This window comes from Glossina fuscipes, unplaced genomic scaffold (genome assembly GCF_014805625.2).
Source record: "Glossina fuscipes isolate IAEA_lab_2018 unplaced genomic scaffold, Yale_Gfus_2 116, whole genome shotgun sequence".
NCBI lineage: Eukaryota > Metazoa > Arthropoda > Insecta > Diptera > Glossinidae > Glossina > Glossina fuscipes.
In genome coordinates this window covers 993220-1012891 of record NW_023998459.1, presented here as the reverse complement: position 1 = coordinate 1012891, position 19672 = coordinate 993220, and the positions used below count along the sequence as shown (strand labels likewise).

The 19672-nt window shown below is 32.8% G+C and overlaps 3 protein-coding genes across 5 annotated transcripts; 1 reads left to right on the top strand and 2 right to left on the bottom strand.

Moving 5' to 3' along the window:
* Nucleotides 1-1287: 1287 nt before the first annotated feature.
* Nucleotides 1288-14636, top strand: LOC119640233 (ras-related protein Rab-9A). Of its 3 annotated transcripts, none has more exons than XM_038038122.1 (4): nucleotides 1288-1365; nucleotides 1804-2025; nucleotides 12460-12660; nucleotides 12715-14636. In XM_038038122.1, exons 2-4 carry the CDS (start codon nucleotides 1837-1839, stop codon nucleotides 13081-13083), a joined length of 759 nt encoding a protein of 252 aa, XP_037894050.1. In that variant the 5' UTR covers nucleotides 1288-1365; nucleotides 1804-1836; the 3' UTR covers nucleotides 13084-14636. The 3 variants fall into 3 exon arrangements, with proteins under 3 accessions (XP_037894050.1, XP_037894049.1, XP_037894048.1); XM_038038121.1 differs by lacking the exon at nucleotides 1288-1365 and adding an exon at nucleotides 1388-1723; XM_038038120.1 differs by lacking the exon at nucleotides 1288-1365 and having other exon boundaries at nucleotides 1388-2025.
* Nucleotides 5150-5937, bottom strand: LOC119640234. The gene is made up of 3 exons (XM_038038123.1): nucleotides 5733-5937; nucleotides 5567-5667; nucleotides 5150-5281 (listed from the first exon to the last, which is right to left on the bottom strand). Exons 1-3 carry the CDS (start codon nucleotides 5806-5808, stop codon nucleotides 5162-5164), a joined length of 297 nt encoding a protein of 98 aa, XP_037894051.1. The 5' UTR covers nucleotides 5809-5937; the 3' UTR covers nucleotides 5150-5161.
* A 767-nt stretch (nucleotides 14637-15403) lies between the features above and the next one.
* On the bottom strand, nucleotides 15404-17300 carry LOC119640232. Its single transcript, XM_038038119.1, has 6 exons — nucleotides 16976-17300; nucleotides 16719-16915; nucleotides 16465-16662; nucleotides 16107-16406; nucleotides 15866-16054; nucleotides 15404-15805 (listed from the first exon to the last, which is right to left on the bottom strand). The coding sequence occupies exons 1-6, from the start codon at nucleotides 16989-16991 to the stop codon at nucleotides 15422-15424; spliced, it is 1284 nt and encodes a 427-aa protein (XP_037894047.1). The 5' UTR covers nucleotides 16992-17300; the 3' UTR covers nucleotides 15404-15421.
* Nucleotides 17301-19672: the final 2372 nt, after the last annotated feature.

The following is a 19672-nucleotide window of genomic DNA, read 5'->3' as shown; positions in this document are numbered from 1 at the left end:
AATACGGCATCAAATGCTCTGGTCTGCTTTTTTACGGTAACGACCCCTAAAGGAAACATTAAAATTATTTTGAGATATCACAGACATTATACTAGCTACCATATATGACATATATTTCTTTTAAAATATACCAAAGAGTCTCCTAAAGAAAAACTCAATTTAACCAGGATATCATAAAGAGAATATTCGAAAATAAAAGAAGACATGAGAGGGTTCATGACGATTGAACGACGACGGTTGAACAATGGGATAATGGTGGAAACCACAATGAAAAGTATTGATTTTTTCACACAGGGAGAAATTTTACAGTACATAAGGAGAAATTATTAGACTTCTTTGTATTTCTGCTATTAAGCCGAAAAAACATACAAAAGCCGAAATCACAAATGTCATAGATAACTTGAGAATGTTAGGAATTCATAGGCGGAAACAAATTTTAAATACTAAAATTAGTGGCAAATTACTTTATATGTAATTTTCCACAAATTTTCAGGAAAACAAATATAACTATTAAGAAAATTAAATTCGGTCGGGATCGGATCTCTCATGCCCAAAAAAAACAAAAGGGCAATATCCCCATGCTCTATATTATGCAGCAGGCGTAGTAGATTTCTTCTATTTGCAAAATTTAACTTTTTGTCACAGATAGATGTGGGCGTTGTAGGCGTGTCCTTTGAAAAGTTTAAGTCAATTCCGAATTATTTTGCAAATTTTCGGACAACATCTGCATTTTTGCTAATGAAGGAATGTTATCGAACAGGCCGACATATTTAGGTGGATTCAAGGGTTGTAACTGGTCAAGAGTTTTTGTAGTTATTTTTTAATGACCTATATCGTTGAAGCGGTACATTTTATATACTGTTATAAAAAATGCTTTAATTTAATATGGCCAATTTTGCAATTCATTTGCAGCAATTTTAAACAGATATCTGTTTTGAACAGATTTGAGCTCTATAACATTTCTATACTATGCACGCTTTTCTAAATGTCATTATTCGTATATTAATTCTAATAATATAAGAATAATGCAAATGTTAACAATGAAATAATACATAATAATTATAAAAATACCTAAAATATATATATATATAAAGATGTATAAATAAGTAACAGAACTTCTTTTTCACTCTGAAAAGTTGCAATGCTTTAATCGCGCTTACTGAAACACAATGAAGGAAATTTGCTTAAACATATGTTTAGGAATCAGGTGTTTCAGTTGTATAATTACAGACGTGTTTTATGCGTTCTTCTTCTTCTGCTATTCAACAAATCAATAACTGTGGATTTTATTGTCATCTCTGTGTTTTATAAGGAGAAGTTAACGAAAAAAAAAAGAATAAGTTTGCGTTTTTATAAATGCACAAAGTATGTAAAATATTTTTTTCTTTCTAGAGTGTGTATGTTTCTACCCGAGAATTTATGCTCGTAAGAGCATCTGTGTGGATCTGTGTATATTCGTATGCAGTTACAATACGTCCATCAATTTACGTCTTTTATTAAATAGTTTGTTGCTTATGTGCTAAGCATTTTCATACGAACACTAAAAATGAATGTATTTTGGTTTTTTCCGGAAATTTGAAATTAATGGTACAAAAAACCATTTAAAGTGATAGCAGAAGCAAGCGAAAAGATTGTAAAAAAGTGTAATAAAAATAAAACGAGAAAAGAGTACTGTATCTAATTTTACTGAAATGCTGAAATGCCGTTTATGTGCATCAAAAATGTTGCGTTTGTTACAGATTTAAACTATGCTGACACACCACACCTAGGTTAAAATTACCATTATTTTCTCACCTATTTTAGTTAGTGCTACTCTCTGATTGACACCTAGTCAAGATGAATATGCGCCCCCCCAACAAAAGTACTTTATTAAAAGTTGTTATCTTAGGCGATGGGGGTGTTGGTAAATCATGCTTAATGAATCGCTTTGTGTCAAACCGCTATGATGAAAATAATTTTCATACAATCGGTGTAGAGTTTATGAACAAAGACTTTAGCGTCGATGGTGAAAAGTATACATTGCAGGTGAGTGATAAGTCTTCATTCAATGAAAAAAGTATCTATGAGTCTGGTACGTACAATAGCTGTGATAACACCAGAAATTCCAATTAGATGTATTGTGGAACATTTGTATATGGCTTAGCATTCGGTCAGTGGATTGGGACGCTGTTAGAAAGAAAAGAGATCTTAACGAGTGCTGCATGCCTTTTTTTTAAAGCTTCAACCCTATTAAAGAATATAAGAACAGCAATTATAATTTCGAAAAGATAAGATCATGAGCCATATCTGAAGTTATTAAATTATGTTTATGCTTCGTTCAACGATCTCATATCAAGATCCCCGCTAATTTATATAAGAATGTCAATTAATCGGTTTCACTTAAATCCTCTTCTATTTCTGTCTGATATATGGAAATACTAAACATTTCATAACAACAATTCGTTTTTGAGTTTCTTTATATAAAGTATTACTTCATTCCTTTTTATATCCATCACCGAACGACGATGATTTACTAGATTTGCCGTCTCAGTTTGGACTATTTAGAAATATATATGTATATACATTTTTATTTCTTAGAATAAATAGAATACTATATAACATAAGAAAATATAAATAAATATATACATATTTATATTTCTTTATATATATCATATATATTTCTACATATTTATATTTCTAATCCGCGTAAAATAAACATATTTTCCACTGGCACAATATTCTCAAGTCGTCCTTATTTCGAACACTCCTATTCCAAGATAAAGGCAAAAATGATATACATTCTGGTAGTATGGTACTATAGGGCGAGTTTGAAAATGGCTGAAATTTGCCACGGCCAGTCCCGTAGCAGACAAAAAGGGGCTTGCTACGGTTTACAGGAGATATTAGTATAAAACATGGTACATGCGTTTCTGAGAACTAACTTGACGACCAGTGTAAAAACGGTCACCATCATCCTATAATGTATGTAATGTAATTTTGTTTAGATGATGGATACCAAAGAAACTTTTTCTTAATTTTTTCAACAAAAAAGAAAAACAATTTTTTTAGTTACTTAATAATAACTTTGATTTGATTTTTAAAGTCGTTGAGGGGAAAAAATCGTATATGTAATGAATTTTAATGAAATACGCTTGACATGAATTAAGCTTCAAATACGACAAATATTATGTCGATTAATTAACGCAGCGTCATAATCATAGAAAAGAAATATTCTCATAATTAAATTTCAACGTTCAAAACAAATAAATATTTCCATTGTTCGTTTGTTTATAAAACAAATTGTTTGTTTAAAAGAAAAGTAGAACGTTTTCTATTTTACTATCACTACTGCCTGAAAATTTAAGCTACGCAAAGCTTGTTTAATATTTCCTTCGGTATAGGAGGTTGGCCGTGGGACTCCTTTGAATTTAGCATGCGCGGGAAATTTTCCAGTACGTCTGTCATCTTTCAATGTTTCTCACGATGTGCCATCAGCAACTTTTTGTGCTGACATTTTTTCATTGTGGGATCCAAATCACTTTCGATTTCAAACTCTGAGGTATATCGTACTCTTTGTTTGCTAGAAGTTATATAATAACCACTACGACTGGCACTTGGTTCACTTTCAGATAGAAAACAAGGTCTGCGTTTTCTAGAAACCGAATGAGATACATCTGATTCGTTTTCGCTTATTCGCGTCAGCTTTTTTCACAATTCAATATTTCGTAGATTTTTTACCATTATAGCGATAGAACTAAACTATTTACTTACTTATTTTCATAATAAGATTCAACTGTCTTGACTTGATAGGTTTTGTCTTCCGCATAATTCCTTTGCCGATACCTAACTTTCAGAAAAAAGAAATTCTTTATCATTAATCTCCAAAATTAATTATTGTGATAATTTCATGCTAATTTCCTTTTACCTGGAAGTGTTCTGGGACCGGCTGTTATAATTTTCGGCAGACGCCAGCAGTATGGGCAGGTAAAGCATCATGAATCTGTATTTGGTTTTGCGATTTTTAGAATTTGTCCTTCTTAGAAAATATTTAATGAGTGGGGAGGGGAAGAGTCAGTGCATTTCGTAATTTTTTGAAAAACCTACACATATTTTTAAAAAAAATTGTTTGACTTCTCTAAGTATATAGTAGTAAAACCGTAAGTGAGTCAAATTGACTCGCTCGATAATCAAGGCAAGGTTCAGACTCTTATCTGTCTGTCTATTCATTCGCAAATTTTTCTCTGTATTTGTCGCAAACAATTTTAAACAAAAAGCTTAAGTAAAGTTTAAAGAACAACACCTTCAACTGCAAAAAAAAAAAAACCTAATACTTTGAGGTTTCCGCTGATACCAAAGTGTCAATTAAATGTTCTTATGCTGTCTGCATAAGAAATAGTGAATTAAAAGCTGCTAGGCGGGATAAAAAGTGTTACGATCATTTTCTAGGGTAGTGGATGTGAAAAATTGTAGCTTTTTGCTTTTATGCGTTAGCTCTATTAATGGGCTTTCAGAAAAAGATACCAACGTAAACAAGCGTGACCTTCTCCGGTGTTTTATTATCGTAAAAAATCTTTTTAAAGAAATTTCATAAATTTAAAATTCTTTTTAGAATTGCCTTGGATTAATCTATGTGTTTGCATTCTTGAAATTTTGTAAAATCGTTAGCATACACGTTTGCGATGTCAAAAAGTTCACTGCTCTCTAGCTCAACGTCTTTTCCGCAACCTCCATAACATTCAGGTAAACAATCAACTGCTATGTGACGGTGGAACTCCTTCGTATCTTCGCCGTGGATCAGTGCGCGTTGGCGATATTTTCCGTTTAACAATTGTATAGCCAATTTGATGAACGGCTGAGCATTAGCTGGATTATTGATAATGTGATAAGCTTTCAAACGTAATGGCAAATATGCACATAGATAATCTGTCAGCATTTTCGCAAAATTCGGCGTCATTTGTAAAATTTGCGAGAAGCTCACATTTTTCGTGTCCATGTTGACAACTATCCCATTTATTTGTGTATCAGGCTCCAAACGTAATATATTAATAATTCGTATTTATCCACTTTACTTGTTTTCCAATACTCTGTAGAATCGTAATACTTTGACGTATTCAGTCTTAACAGTTTTAATACACTACAAAAATGAATTACCGATCTTTTGAATTATTACTCGTCGACCTAATTAATCTTCTTGTTTTAAAACGTAAAAGAAGTTCTTTCCTTTAAAATCCTTTAAGTCAATAATCTGAGAATTTTTTAAAAAATTTGAAAATTTCTTTTTTAATTCAAGATGACGGAGGATCTGAAAGTAATAAAAAAATGAGTTTTACATACATAAGAACGATATAATGTAGTATTGAAATAATTGTGTTTTGCGGGAAATAATTATATAATTTTAGAGTCGTGGTAGTGGAAGTAATAATTAAATATGAATAAAATCACGACTAATGATGGCATTATCGGTATTAATTGAAGTTGACTTCAATTACAATTTCATTTCTCAAAAGTGTTACATACCATTATATCAATATCAACATTATGTCAATTTTATGTGGAAAATAAATAATTAATTTAAAATAAATATTACCTTCTCTTTAGCTGATTCTGGGTAAAATTTACATAAACGTAGAAAATTCATTAACCATCTTTCATTATTCTTCGGCATATCCTTCGGAATATTGGTTTCATCTAATTTGAATATGAGAATATTTAAATAAAATTTATCACTAATTCCTCAAAAAATCAAAACTAACTTTCCAATAAATACTTTAGCTGCTTTAAACCAATTAATACATTTTTTGGTGTTTCACGTAATTCTTTCAAAGCCATCTCTGCCAAAATCCGATGAATCTTCGACTTCCACACGAAATAATTTTTCCAATGCAATTTCTGTCATCTTCTGCAAACATTCGACGATCAATATAAAGTAATTTAACAAATTGGTTTGAGCTAAGTTCAAAAATGCATATTTTTAGCATTTATTTGCATAAAAACATTCTATATCCGCTACCTAACGATTAACAGTCTGTTAATTTCTCATTCCATTTATGGCATTGGAGGGATATTAGAAATCGTTCAGAATTTATCAATAAATTTTGTTACCAATTTTTTTGACAAAGATACCAGATATTAAGTCAAATTCATTAATTCGCCCCTTTTTACATAATTACGTGACATTTGTTATAGAATTCTAAAAATATGTTCTTTGCTATGAAAGCAAGTTCGTAAAGAAGCATTGTCTCCTCTCATTCGACGCAGAATTGAAACCATTTAAAAAAAGGATTCATCCAATACATCGGTATGAAACCTGGCTTAAATGATTGCCAGCGAAGAATGGTTCCGATCAGCTGACGCGCAAAACTAATGAAAACCTGTTCTTATGTTGGCCACACACAATGTTCGGTAAAATGAACAAGGTATTTATTGCATTGACTATTTTCCTATAATACTTGGTATATCAAATAAACCACTCAGTCACTAACTTAATATCAAAGTTCATTTAATTTGCAAAAATTATTATACTAAAATTGTCAAACGAGGTTCAAAAATGTGTATAGGCGCCATATATTGTGTACCCTTACGTCAGCATGAATAGTGGAATAAATTTAGCCTAAGAAAATTGATATCGCAATTTACAAGCACTCAATAAGTCAAAGAATCTGAATCGCAACGATGTAGTTGATACAATCATCTCTGCGTTCTTGTGGCATTAAATATGATTTGCAATATATGCGATTTATCCGCATAGCTTTCTGCTAAAAAGTTTTATTAAATATCGCATGTAGGCTATAGCGAAGAGTATAGCCTACAGGCTGGAAATTGAGATATTTTACTTAAATTTTATTGCCAGGGCCAATTTTCGTGAAAATCCTTCTAAGGGTAGGACCCAAAAAATATGCCGAAAAAGTCCAAATTTGGTATATTTAATTTCTTTATGTTAAATTACTATTAACGGTACAATTTTCTTCATGAAGCATTGAAAATTATACATTTCTGTCGTGTGAACTTCAGTTTGCGTTATATGAGGGGATTCAAAAACTGGCCCAGCCGATTCAAAGTTTTTATGCCAATTTAGATTTCCCAAATACTTAGCTACTTTTGCTGAGAAATGTGGAAAGTTTGCAATTTTTTTCCATATAACGACTTTTCAGAATGGGAGATATATGATGAATGGTCGAAAAAGGGGACGGATCTTAACCATTTTCAATAACATTCGTCCTTGGGTTGAAACATTGTACCAAATTTCATTGCAATATCTCAAAAATTGCAACCTGTAGCTTGAACACAAAATTTACATGGACATACATCAGATAGAGGGACGGACAGGCTTTGGTGAATTCAAATTATGATTCTCAATCGATTGGTATAACAAAAGATGGGTCTATCATAAGCGTTTCTGTGTGTTACGTACGACTGCACTAACGTAACATACCTTGTATAAGTGGTACAGTGTATAAAACTAGCAAGTTTTCCATTACAATTTTATAAGGCTTAACATTTCATACATTCCTGTTTCTATAAGCGTATATGTAAGCGTAATATTAGGATCATCATGTGTCATGTACATCTACACTTAATATGTGCCTTGGCACACACAAGTAATACAAGTCGAATACAACACCGTAACTTCGGTCGTATCGGTGCTGAATGAAAATCGATCGAATACGCAATTTCGTTTAGGTAGGAGGGTTTCTGCACTAACTTCTAGTTTCGAGTAAAATATTACTTTCCCCCTCTCCCTATATTATGTCAGCGAGAAACATTGGAATCTATTGCGAATCTGAGATTTGTGATATGCGTAGATCATTCGTCAGGACGGTAAGTATACCCCCTGTGTGGATAGCTTGGCGGCACGGTAGGCTTTACACGCTGACCAACTTAATACACTTATTGTAAGATCGTCAAAAATTTGATTAGAAACAAGGAGATGTCGAGGAACGTTTTTACCAAATTTAAAGCCGATGTTCTATTTTTTGCTGTATACATGTGTACTTTTGGTACGGTTGGATTTTCATATACAATATAATTGGATTTTCAATAAACAAAAAAGTAATTTAATGTATACAGAACGTTTAAAATCGAGCATAAAAACAAACTCAAAGCCGTCGTTTGTACTGATAGTTTATCTGCATTAAAAGCTATACGGAATCCTTCGAGTTCGAAGTGGAGCAACATCAACAAATATCGTTGGTAAACGCACTGCCTTCGGCTAAAAAATTCCATTCTAACAAGGGTGAATTTCATACAATACGTTGCTTGGAAATGCCATACGCACATTAACACTACTGCCTATCTTACCGAAATGCTTATTTTAAACAATATTTACGATGCTTTAATAATATATGCAAATTTAATATCAACATCCTTAAACTGGTCTATAACCAAGCTCTTGAAGCAAGTTGTTATGCTTTTCGAACGGCGCCCATCAACAATATAATTGACACTGGTCTCCCAGCTTTAGAAAATAGACTATGCGTTAAAAGCCGAAACCGTTCCCAAGTTCTTCAATTGAAAAAAATCCATTTTTGATGAAGATGTGAGAAGGATTATTATTTCCAAGAAAATTCGAAAGTCACCATCTGCAATTGACCATTGTTTTTACATCGTAAAGGAATTGAACATTTCCTTAAAAATTTTCCGCTAGTTCGGTCTTAAACCTCCATGGATTTTAAAAGACTACTCTTCTGACATTTCGCTCTCTATGCACAAGAAAGACGTCTTCAGGAATCTAATAACAGAAAAATCCACGTTCTGGAGAGTAACGGTTGGAACCTTTTGTATACAGATGGCTCAAAATCTTCTGGTCTGTCACCTGTTAGTGCCGTGGATCATGCTTCAGACAGGTTCTTCTAAGCCACATATTTCGCGAAAGTGCCTCAACTTTTACAACTTTCATGCTGCGAACCTGTCTTGTAAAGACAAACCAAAAACCATGATTGTTACTCCTAGTTTCTCTAGGAAGCTATATGGACTCCTTCGACTTCGAGATAGAACACCATCAACAAATTAAGGTATATCATTACAACACCCTGCGAAAAAATTAAAACGCTTTGTTATATCGGTTTATTGGGAAATGAGAAGGCTAATCGAGCGGCGAAATATGCTGCTTCTGCACCTCTAAATATGGATGATATCATGGATAAGTTGGATCTTCAAATATAGATTGGAAAAAAAGTTAATGAGAAAATTACAGAAGGAAATCTACAATACCATCATCAGGACTACTCTTCTATTAACCCCCAATGAATTCCACCTTTATATCTAACAAGTGTTGAGAAAATCAAGGTCCAAACCTTTTCGAAAATTCGCCTTGACCATACAATTGCAACTCACCAATGGATCTTAAAGAAGTCTTCCTCCCCAATCTGCAAATTGTAGACAAATTCTCACTATAAATCACCTTCTTTGCGACTGCCTTGACACTTAACCTACCGACATGTCATGTATACCTATTCCTACCATGAGCGGTCAAATGACCGTTTCAAAAAAAACATATTAAAGCAGACAGTAAACAAAATATTTTTCTGAGGCTACAATAAAAACTCGTTCCCCGTTTTTCGATGTTGTATGTTTTATTTACTTTTATGCATTTTCATCACATTTTTTACAAATTACAGCATTTTGTATTGCACATTTTCCGCATACGTATTTTTTACATTTTATACAAATTTTATTTGTTTTGTTGACTTTACAATATCTTATTTGACAAGATCTTCGTTCAGAGCAAACAGTGTTTGTGTTTATTATTGTTTTTGATGAGCATTCTTGGCTTACCCGTTTCTCTTTCTGATATTCCGTCCCAAGTTCTTCTGTCAATTGAAATAAAAACTCTTGCCTCGATATTTCCTCACCCCTCGTTTCTTTATACGAAATCCAAGAATTTATCCCGGCTAAATCTAAGATACTGAAAAATTCCTGTAAAAGCCACCTTTGACATTTAGATTTTACACTATATTTTCTGGCCATTTGGTCGGTTACATCTACACCGAATTTTGTACTATTATAAACTCTAATTGTCGCTGGTATACGGGTGTCATTTTTTTCAATTTCAACGGATGAATGCCTTGAACTAAGTAACAATACTTTTTTATTTGGTTTAGCTTTATAAATTGTAAGAATAAAATCTTTCGATTTGTATAATATTATTGAGAAGCGTGTCATACTATCCTTTGCCTGCCTCGCTAATTTTGGTAGCTCTCTCTTACTTCTCCGGATAGTTCCAACAAGAGTAGTTCTCTTTGCTAGAAGTTTACGCGCTTGTAAAAAAATTTTCAACTGTTATATTTCTCCCATGGCCCGTATATGGTTCTGCTAATTTCAAAGTTATAAACTTTCCAAGTGGGATTGATGATTCTCTCCCTTCATCTTTTCCCAAATATGGAAAGCCGTTTACTTTAAATTTACTGCTTATATCGGAAGCTAACCTGAATTTTATGCCAAATTTGTCCGGTTTGTTGGGCATGTATTGAGTAAATCTATAACGTGCTTTTGTAGGAAACAATTGTTCATCTATAGCAAGATATGCTCCTGGTTTATAACAGTTTTGACTATCCTCTCCTTCATAATATTTCATTTAGCGTATCCTGTCGGTCCTGATATTTCCTTGAAAATATTACAAATCGATGTTCTTCCACTGTTAGATCCTTCTTTTATTTTTTTCCAAACAGTTCCATCCATAGCAGTTTCAATCTCTTCCTCATTTTCACTTTCGGAACTAACTATAAATCTGTTTCTTTTTGGTCCTCTTCGTATATTCAAAATATTTTCTTCGTCCGTATTGCTGCAGTATCATCATCAATATCGTAAACTTCTTGATCATCTTCCGAACAATCCTCGTCGATATTATTTATTTTATCTAATAAATTGATATTCCTCGAATGTCTTGACATGTTTGGGGATGAATATACAAATGATAAAGTAAAACCTAAAATATAAAAATATAAAAATATATATCAAAAGGTGCAAAAATATTCAGACCAGAAATAAAACAAAAAAAATGTAAATCATACCACCATACCAAGTCTGTTGAGTTTGTCGAAACTATCACTTATACCACGTAATAATTTTTATTATAAAATAATTATAATTTCTATTACACACTGAAATTTTGATGCTCTCTGTTCGTATCGCAAGACCGTACTGTCGTACAAAAAACGCTATGTTCTTTGTTCCAATAACAAGGAAAAAAATTCTAACCGCACACTTGTCTACAGTGTAGACATATTGATTAGATTTTAATCTACAATTATATTGTAGACTCGTAAAACAATTTCAAGAACGCGATTATCGAAGAATATAGTCGTAAATAACATAAATTTTTCAAACGGTCAAATGACCGCTCGTGGTAGACTAGACTTGGTACCATTTGTTTTCGGGAAGTACACATTAAAAAAAGTTGTAAAAATTGAAAAATAGGTTGTATGTATATTTTAGGAAAAGTCAATAAGATACATGATGATACAGTAACGTTATATGCGAGAAATTTTAAACGAAATTTTAAAAACGGTCATTTGACTGCGCATGGTAGGTTTAGTGTTAAGTTTTCCTTGGCTAGAAGGTTTGCATATGGAGCGACTAATACTATGGAAATTCTAAAATCAGCTACAGAACAGAATATCAATACAATATATTACTTTATTAACGCTACTGGGCTAAATGTCTAATGCACTTTTATAAATTAAAGCCGATAGCGTGCGATGGTAGTGTTCCATGCCTTCTTTCTTTTAGTCTAAGAATTTATTTCATCAATAATAATAAAATCGAGCATATAAATTATTTCTTAAAAATGTTGCGGAGAGACATGTGAAAATCACACTTTTCAGGTTTTCTGAATTTGATAAAAAGATTATTCCCCCACTTCTTGATAGTGCACTTAAAAACTTTGTCAAGAAAGTGGAAAATTACTCGTATAGCGGCCAAGAGAAGACTAAACGCTTTGGGACTATGTTTTATTGCTACTTTATCGATCAGTCTGAATCGGAATAGTCAACCGAATCGTATGGTATCGATTCGAAATGGTTATTTAATTTTATGCCCAAAATCCTTAAAGAAAAATTCTTAAATGGTATTCCGTAATAAAAAATGATGGTCCATTTGAAATGACCTTTATAAAATCTTTTTATCCGGTCTGATTTTTTCAAAAATTAAAATATAAAGTTAGTATTGGCGAAAAACTATCTACGGAATGAAAAATTGTATCCTTTCCTTTCAACATCTTACTAAACGTACACGGACGATCGAGTAAGAAAAATCCGACGGAAATTTTCGAAATTCCTTCCTAGATTCTACATTCTCCTGACGAGTAGCGCTATCTGAAGGTGTAGAGAGTAAGCAGGCGTCTCTCACTAACACAACTGATTTTTAGAGGCGGTCACGTGGATCAAGAACAGTTGATATATCTCTAATGACAGTGAAGATAAAAGTCAAATTGTTTCGTTTATGTTTCGTTAAAGCAAATAATTCTTGCACTTTTCTTTGCAGATTTGGGATACGGCAGGACAAGAACGTTTTCGTGCTTTGCGTACTCCGTTTTATCGGGGTTCGGATGTTTGTTTATTATGCTATGCAATCGACGATCACGACAGTTTTCGTGGTTTGAAACAATGGCGTGAAGAATTTCTGCATTACGCTGACGTAAACGTAAAAAGTGAACGGTTTCCTTTTATCGTAGTAGGAAATAAGGTAGTTTTAAATTTCTGGTATTTTTCTTTAATAATTCTTATATAACAATTTCAGAATGATTTAGCCTCCCAATGCAGACAGATATCCAGTGATGAGGTAAAGCAATGGTGTGAAAAATTTCATGTTGTTAGTTATATAGAGACATCCTCGAAAGCAGCTACAAATATATCAGAAGCTTTTACATTGGCTATACGTCAGTGGAAGCGTATGGAACGCATAGCAGAAGTAGAATTAAAATCACAAGACATCATAGATTTAACGAAAAGTATACGCTTGGCACAAAATCGTTTTTGTTGTACAGGCGGTAGTAGAAATGTAAGTGGAAGTTTAGAGTCTGAAGACGAATCTATGTACTCACCATCACCTAGTAGATTTGGTAGGCGTTCGTTGCCGAAGCCAGTCGAAACGCACTATCAACTGTAGAAGTAGACAATAATTAGTCACAAAGCAAAAGTAAACAAAAACTTTTTTTTTTTTAACACGATGTTTAACTTAAGTCGGAAAATTCATCCCGAGATATCCAGTTTTGATTTTATTTTAGAAAATCCCTAAATATGTATTATTTTGGATTTTTAAATTATTTCCTTATACGCAATTTTCAGCAAAAGGAATATCTGTTTGGTATACGATTTAGTTAGGTCTTAGATAGAATGAAAACATAAGTAAATACGATAGAAACGGACATAGAGGAAGTAGTTTCCTTTTAGTGAATGTATTAACTAAGCATTGATACTACTGACAATATTAATACAAGACAAATAAAGTTTTGCGATCCAGAATAGCCAAAATTAATGAGCACTACTACAACAAAAGACATCATTAACTATTGTTTCGAAAGTCATTTCTATATTTGCAGCATAGGGCATCCAGTCGAAAACTTTTAATACCACTTGTATATTCTTCATAATTCTGTCACCGAATGAATTTATTAATGCAGTCGCCAGCGTTGTGCCACAACTATAGCAAGATCTCTCCGTAAATAAATTGGACCATACCGCACAAGAGCGTAGAAGTCCAAACGCAATATTTTCTGAGAATTATTCTGTCGCGTTCGGTACAGACTATTAAAGGTAGGTTTAAGTAGAATCGGTTAACATTTTATTTCTGCTAAGACTTATTCGCAAGTGAAGTGTTGAACTTTTATCTTCAATCGAAGCAACAGTTTGCCACTTCCGAAGCTAGTTCTTCTGTTGAATTTCTCTCGCCGTACCTACATCTCAACTGCGAATGAAAAATTCTTTTCCTTCAAAACAGATGTTCTCAAATCAAATTTTTTTTTTTTTTTTGATATGTTGAATGGAGAATCAGATTTCTCAAAAGTACAAAATATTTACAGCAAATGCAAGTTCGACTTAACCATTAGCTGTTTTTTTTTTTGTACGCAAGTGTCAAAAGTACCACGAATTTTCGTCAAGCAATTAAAGGTAAGGAGGAAGGAGAAACAAAGTCTTGTTTGAAATCATATGTTAAACGCACAATCTCTATTAAAGTAGTGTGAAGAAGTAAAGAACAAGAAGAAGAACAAAAAAGTAAAGAAGTAAAAAAAGGACAGTTCAACGACATTTTTAACTTTATTAAAGCGAGGCATTCAAATAGGGTGTAAATATAAGCGTGGTCCTATCGCTCTATTTTATCTCATTTTTGCAAAATGTTATCCTTTTCGGCAGCACGCTAGGACTTAGACAATTACAATTATTTGTGCAAATTTTGTCATTTTTCCTGCTTCAATCCCAAACAAGTGATACATTTGTTTAGGAGCCTCAGGGCGGTTCAACATCATATAAAAGGTTTAGGAAGAGGCCTTCCATGGATTTAAATAAATCGGTATTTGACACAAGCTGGCACTCTTTGCTCTAGGACCGAAAATGATGTGGCAGTTGTGCAGTCAAATTATACGTACGAACTCTTGGCATCTAAATCCCCTTTTTAAAGTTTTTATTAACATTTTTTTCCTCTTTAGCGAAACGTATATGTGTGCCTTTCACCTAAGTAAAAAAATCATAAAATATCATCCTGTTTATTAGTGCACAACAATACCTAAAGTGATAAATGATAAACATTTACTTAGTATCATTTAGTTTATGGATAAACGACGTATAGTTAAATTGTACTAAAATGATGTAATGCAAAAAAAGTGTTCACTTAATAAATGAACCCAAAAAAGACGTTTAGTATTTGACAAATTATTTTAAAATTTTGAATTTACTTTTCGAGCGTGCATATTTCTCAGTTGATGTCTTAAATACTTTTTGGTAAACAATGAACTTTTTGGTGAACAGCTTTGTTCACCTTTAAGCGAATCCCTTTTTATGCTCAAATAAGCTGAAGTTATTTATTTGTTCAATTTTTCATTTACAGTTTCACTTCATTTCGTTTGTATTTTTGTATGTATTTTTAAAAACTCTGAAATATTTATTACGAACCTGAGCAATGTAAGCACCGGAAGTATTGCTACTCTACTTTCTGAAATTTAGGTGTTTGTTTAAGACAAGCATTTGAATTTGTGATCACAGAAATGCGGCTTATGTATTTCATTTGGCTTGCATTTCAAATAATATTCTTTTAAAAAGCGGAATAAATGTTAAAATAGATTTCACGAAACCAACAGCAGTAGGTTGCAATAAGAAGATTAAAAGTGACAGGTTGTGATTGCATGTTAAAGAAAAATTTATTTATTTATAAAAAATAAAATTCATAAAAACATTTGAAAAATTTCATTTAAAAATAATTATTTTATATTTTTTTGTTTGGTTTTAACAACTTATATCGATTTGTTTAGAGCTTTGGTGAGGTCTTTAATAGCCCCTACCAAGGCTTGTTGTACTGTTAGGTGATCTTCCCAAAATCTTCGTTCGCGTTCATCTCTTTGTTCAATACTTGCTCTCAGACTGTTTATAGCACTATACATTCTTTGTTTGGTATTGCTCTTATTACATGTGCGCTTTGTCTGTGATGAAATGTCACGTGTCTCGGGTGCGGTTTCATAGGTCTCTTGTTTAATGTTATGTGTTTTCGGTGCGATATCAAGCGTCTCTTGTGTGAAGTTATATATCCCTTGCTTTATGTCGTTTGATTTTGGCTCGATGCCATGTGTTTCTTGCGTTGTTTCCGTCATTTCCTTCATATCTCCGATATCTTGAACGCGCTATAATAGATAAAACAAATGCTTAATAAAGTTGAAAACAAAATATAAGTAACATCTTACCTTCGACGAAGTTTCCATCCTAATAGATGGAAGGCTTGAGAGCCCATCGGCAGCAATTGCCCCAAACGTCGCCAGAGCTCTTTCCTCAAACCTTGTCATTTTATTAAACTTTCTTAAGGGCTGACCGCCTTTACTTCTCAATAAAATTTTATTCTTTCGGACTCTCGACCGCAATTGATTGTTTAATGTCTGGAAAATAAAAATGACATCATAACAAAAAAATGCATTTGTGTATACTTACTTCTTTCCACTTTTGTGTATTCCTGGTCGGTCCTGTCAGATCGTTTAGATTCCCAGCAAGTTCCTCCCACAGTTCTTTCGTCTGGCGGGGATTTGCTGAACTTATCTTGTTTTGTAAAACTCCCGGATTTTTTTCAACATACGTCACGTAATATTCCAATTGCTCTTGGGTGCATCTTTGACAGCTGTTTGACTCTGGTGTGGTGTCGTTTACCTCTTGCTTTACGTAATTTTTTTCTGGTGAAATTGTTTCTTGCTTTGTGTACAGTGTTTCCTTCATACTCTTAACATTTTGAGCGCACTATATTGACAAACAAATGTATACTGGATATAAAACCAAAACAGCAGTAAAATATTACCTCTATTGGGCTTTTCACGTCCGTACATCGGACACTTGGCCGCCCCTTAATGGCAATCGCTCCAAATGCCGCCAAAGCCCGTTCCTCAAACATTGCCATTTTATTATAATTTCTCAGTTGTCTTCCCTCTATCGAGTTTAACGAAATTTTACCCTTGCGAGCCCGGGATCTTAGCTGATTTCTCCAATGCTTTAATGTCTGAAAAATAAAAATTATATAATTATAAAAAAAAAAACACATTTCTGTGTATATACCTCTTTCCACTTTTGTATACTTCTGGTAGGACCATTCATATCGTTTAAATGTTTAGTCAATTCTTCCCATAGTTTTTTCATCTGCTGCGGATTTGCTGAATTTACCTTGTTTTGTAAAAATCCTGGATATTTTTCAGCAAACGTTACATAACACTCCAATTGCTCCTGGGTGCATCTTTGGTAGCTTTTTTTTTTGTCTACGCACGCGCAAATTGATATGTTAGTTTTTAAGTTATAAGAATATATTAATAAGTTACTTTTAACTTGCTCCATTTTTTAGATTCTTTTTTTTTTGCTGACACCTCGATTTGTGAGTTTCAACCTTAAAAGTACCTTACAAGCCTTAGTCCGTTGTTGTGACCGATCACTATTCATGAGGGTTTGAGAAAGATTTTTCTTGTCATAGTTTTTGTGACCTTATATCAAATCTCGTATTGCATAGAAATAGTCACAATGAAAGTCTCCATTATCAATTCTATAACAAAACAGGGTTGCTAAGTTGTGCAAATTACCGCAAACTACCGCATTCATGTTAAAAGGCAAAGAAATTTTATCAAAGTTTACACTTGCAATTAATCTGCGAATTTATTTTACAGCACTTGAAACTGCGACGCTGTACTCATTGAAATTTTATAATTTATTTCCATAAATATTTGATAGGATCCATGATCCAAAGAAAAAGTTGGCTTAGTTCTGTAGTCAAGTTTTTGCTTTGCGGATAAAAACAATAGTGCCAGCCGTAAACAAAGAACGTAAGTCTTATTCTGCCGGTTCCGTATGATTTCTAAATCATCTTTACCGAATACTATATAGAGGACGAAAATTATACCACATGCATTAATCATCAGTTTCAAGAGCTGTACAACTCGTTGATTAATTGTAAGGATTTGTGACTATTCAATCTGTAAATTGCAAAATTTAACAACCCCGTTTTAACGCAAAATTGATTGACCAGAGTTTTATTGTGATTATTACTTGTATTGGTTCGTAAACAAAATTTGAAACAGGGTCACAAAAACTGTGACGAGAAAAAGTACTAGCAAGCCTTTATCAATAATGATCGGTCACAATACCAGATTACGTCTATAAAATAAGTTTAAGGTTGAGAACAACTAATTACAGTGTGAAAAAAAGAAAGAAAACGGTATTAAAATTGAAGCAAGTTAAAAGTAAGTTATCAATATATTTTTGTAATATAATAGCCATTATTTTATTTTGCGCATGCGTACATCACAAAAAACGGTTCCAAAGATGCACGCAATAGCAAGTGGAGTACTATTTAAACAGTCTCGTACATGGCCAATTTTTATACAAATACAAGTTCAAGTATTGAGAATTGTAAACAAATTCAGACGCTTATTCTCACATTTTTCGAATTATTGAGAATATAATACGCTTATTCTCGTATCTGGCCAATTTTTATACGCTTATTCTCGTACATGGCCAAATTTTTGTTATCAAATTTTTACCGTTGTATGTGTTGGAGTTTATAAGTCACAAGCGAAAAACGAAATTGTTATTTTTAAAAACGGAGGTGCTCTCGTTTTATGTTGTTTTGCGGACGTGCCGTTTGACCGATTTATACCCATTTTCAATACTAATCTGCGTGCCATGGCTTGGAATGTTTCTGCCGAATTTTCACCACAAACGGACTTGCTTAAATCAATTTAGAATTTGATGCTGATCAAATATGTATGTGCTTCAAACACACATATGTTCACATGTTGCAAACGGATGGACAAAGCAAATGTAATGTCCTGTTTTCATCGTTAGTTACAATCCGTTCGTTATCTTTAGCACTTTTCTTTGAATTATATCTGTGATCTTCGACGCTAATGCAGGTTTGACACTTGTATGTTACTTAATGAAACAGCAAAATACTATTAAAATGCGATATTCCAAATTGCATCTGTAGGTTAAACATAAGAAAGCGAGATGGACGGACGGATAAAGAGGCAAGCTTAAATCGATCCTGAAAGTGATTTTAAGTCAATCGGTCTAAATGTTGCAGACGTTGAAATGAATTTAATACAGCTTTGTCCAAGTGGTGTAGGGTATAATTAGTTCAAATCTACAAGTATATGCACTTGCATGGATATGTTTACTGCTGGCAATGGTGAAATATGTGTCTAAGGAATAAGTTATCTATGCAAATTTATTCAAATCACTTGTACGAATATATGTAAAAATGAACACCAAATATTCAAAAATATGCGAAAATCGAACGGCAGGTCTATAAAAATGGACAAAAGCCAGTTTAAGGGAAAATAAATGCTGTTTTTTCACACAATTCAATAAAAGATTGCAAATTTATTCAAATCACTTGTACGGATACATGTAAAAATTAACACCAAACATTCAAAAATATGCGAAAATCGATTGTAGACTAGCTTGCGCTTGTTTGTGCAGAGTATCGAATAGTACCAGCAGTAAAGCGCCATTTAGGGCGGAAGGTCTGAAATAGCAAAATACTATATATTACAAACATTGCTGAGAAAAAAAATTAATTATGAAATTAATGAAAAGTGACATGAGAATATATTATAAACATGTATTTTATATGTACCGTACGTTTTTTATTTACTAATATTAAAATACAATTTCACCTATTCGATGGTGCAACCAGTAAGTTTAAGTAAACATTACCAGTAGTTAAGACCTACACTAATTGGAAAAACAAATTTTTAGCCCTGTAACACAGTTGAGAAATCTACATAAGCCATTCAATTCAACATCATTAAATAGGGGCGTAATTTTTTATACTCTCAAGCATTGTTGAAATTTATGAAAACTGCAATAACTCCCTGAAAATCTTCAAATCTAGCGCAATATTTTTCAATTCTAAAAATGGACTTTTATTAACTTTTATAAAATATCTTTTCGGTGCTTAATAAGAAAACATCTCACACGAAGAGTATATTAAGTGTTTATGAATTAATGACAAATGACGGTTA

What these genes read in the sequence shown, in the direction of transcription:
- LOC119640233 (XM_038038122.1), top strand. Translation starts at nt 1,837, where the DNA reads ATGAATATGCGCCCCCCCAACAAAAGTACTTTATTAAAAGTTGTTATC. An exon ending in GTGAAAAGTATACATTGCAG is followed by an intron (nt 2,026 to 12,459) that starts GTGAGTGATAAG and finishes TTTTCTTTGCAG; the next exon opens with ATTTGGGATACGGCAGGACA. An exon ending in TTATCGTAGTAGGAAATAAG is followed by an intron (nt 12,661 to 12,714) that starts GTAGTTTTAAAT and finishes TAACAATTTCAG; the next exon opens with AATGATTTAGCCTCCCAATG.
- LOC119640234 (XM_038038123.1), bottom strand. Translation starts at nt 5,808, where the DNA reads ATGGCTTTGAAAGAATTACGTGAAACACCAAAAAATGTATTAATTGGT. An exon ending in GCTAAAGTATTTATTGGAAA is followed by an intron (nt 5,668 to 5,732) that starts GTTAGTTTTGAT and finishes TATTCAAATTAG; the next exon opens with ATGAAACCAATATTCCGAAG. An exon ending in CAGAATCAGCTAAAGAGAAG is followed by an intron (nt 5,282 to 5,566) that starts GTAATATTTATT and finishes TATTACTTTCAG; the next exon opens with ATCCTCCGTCATCTTGAATT.
- LOC119640232 (XM_038038119.1), bottom strand. An exon ending in ATACACAAAAGTGGAAAGAA is followed by an intron (nt 16,055 to 16,106) that starts GTAAGTATACAC and finishes TTTATTTTCCAG; the next exon opens with ACATTAAACAATCAATTGCG. An exon ending in GGATGGAAACTTCGTCGAAG is followed by an intron (nt 15,806 to 15,865) that starts GTAAGATGTTAC and finishes TATCTATTATAG; the next exon opens with CGCGTTCAAGATATCGGAGA.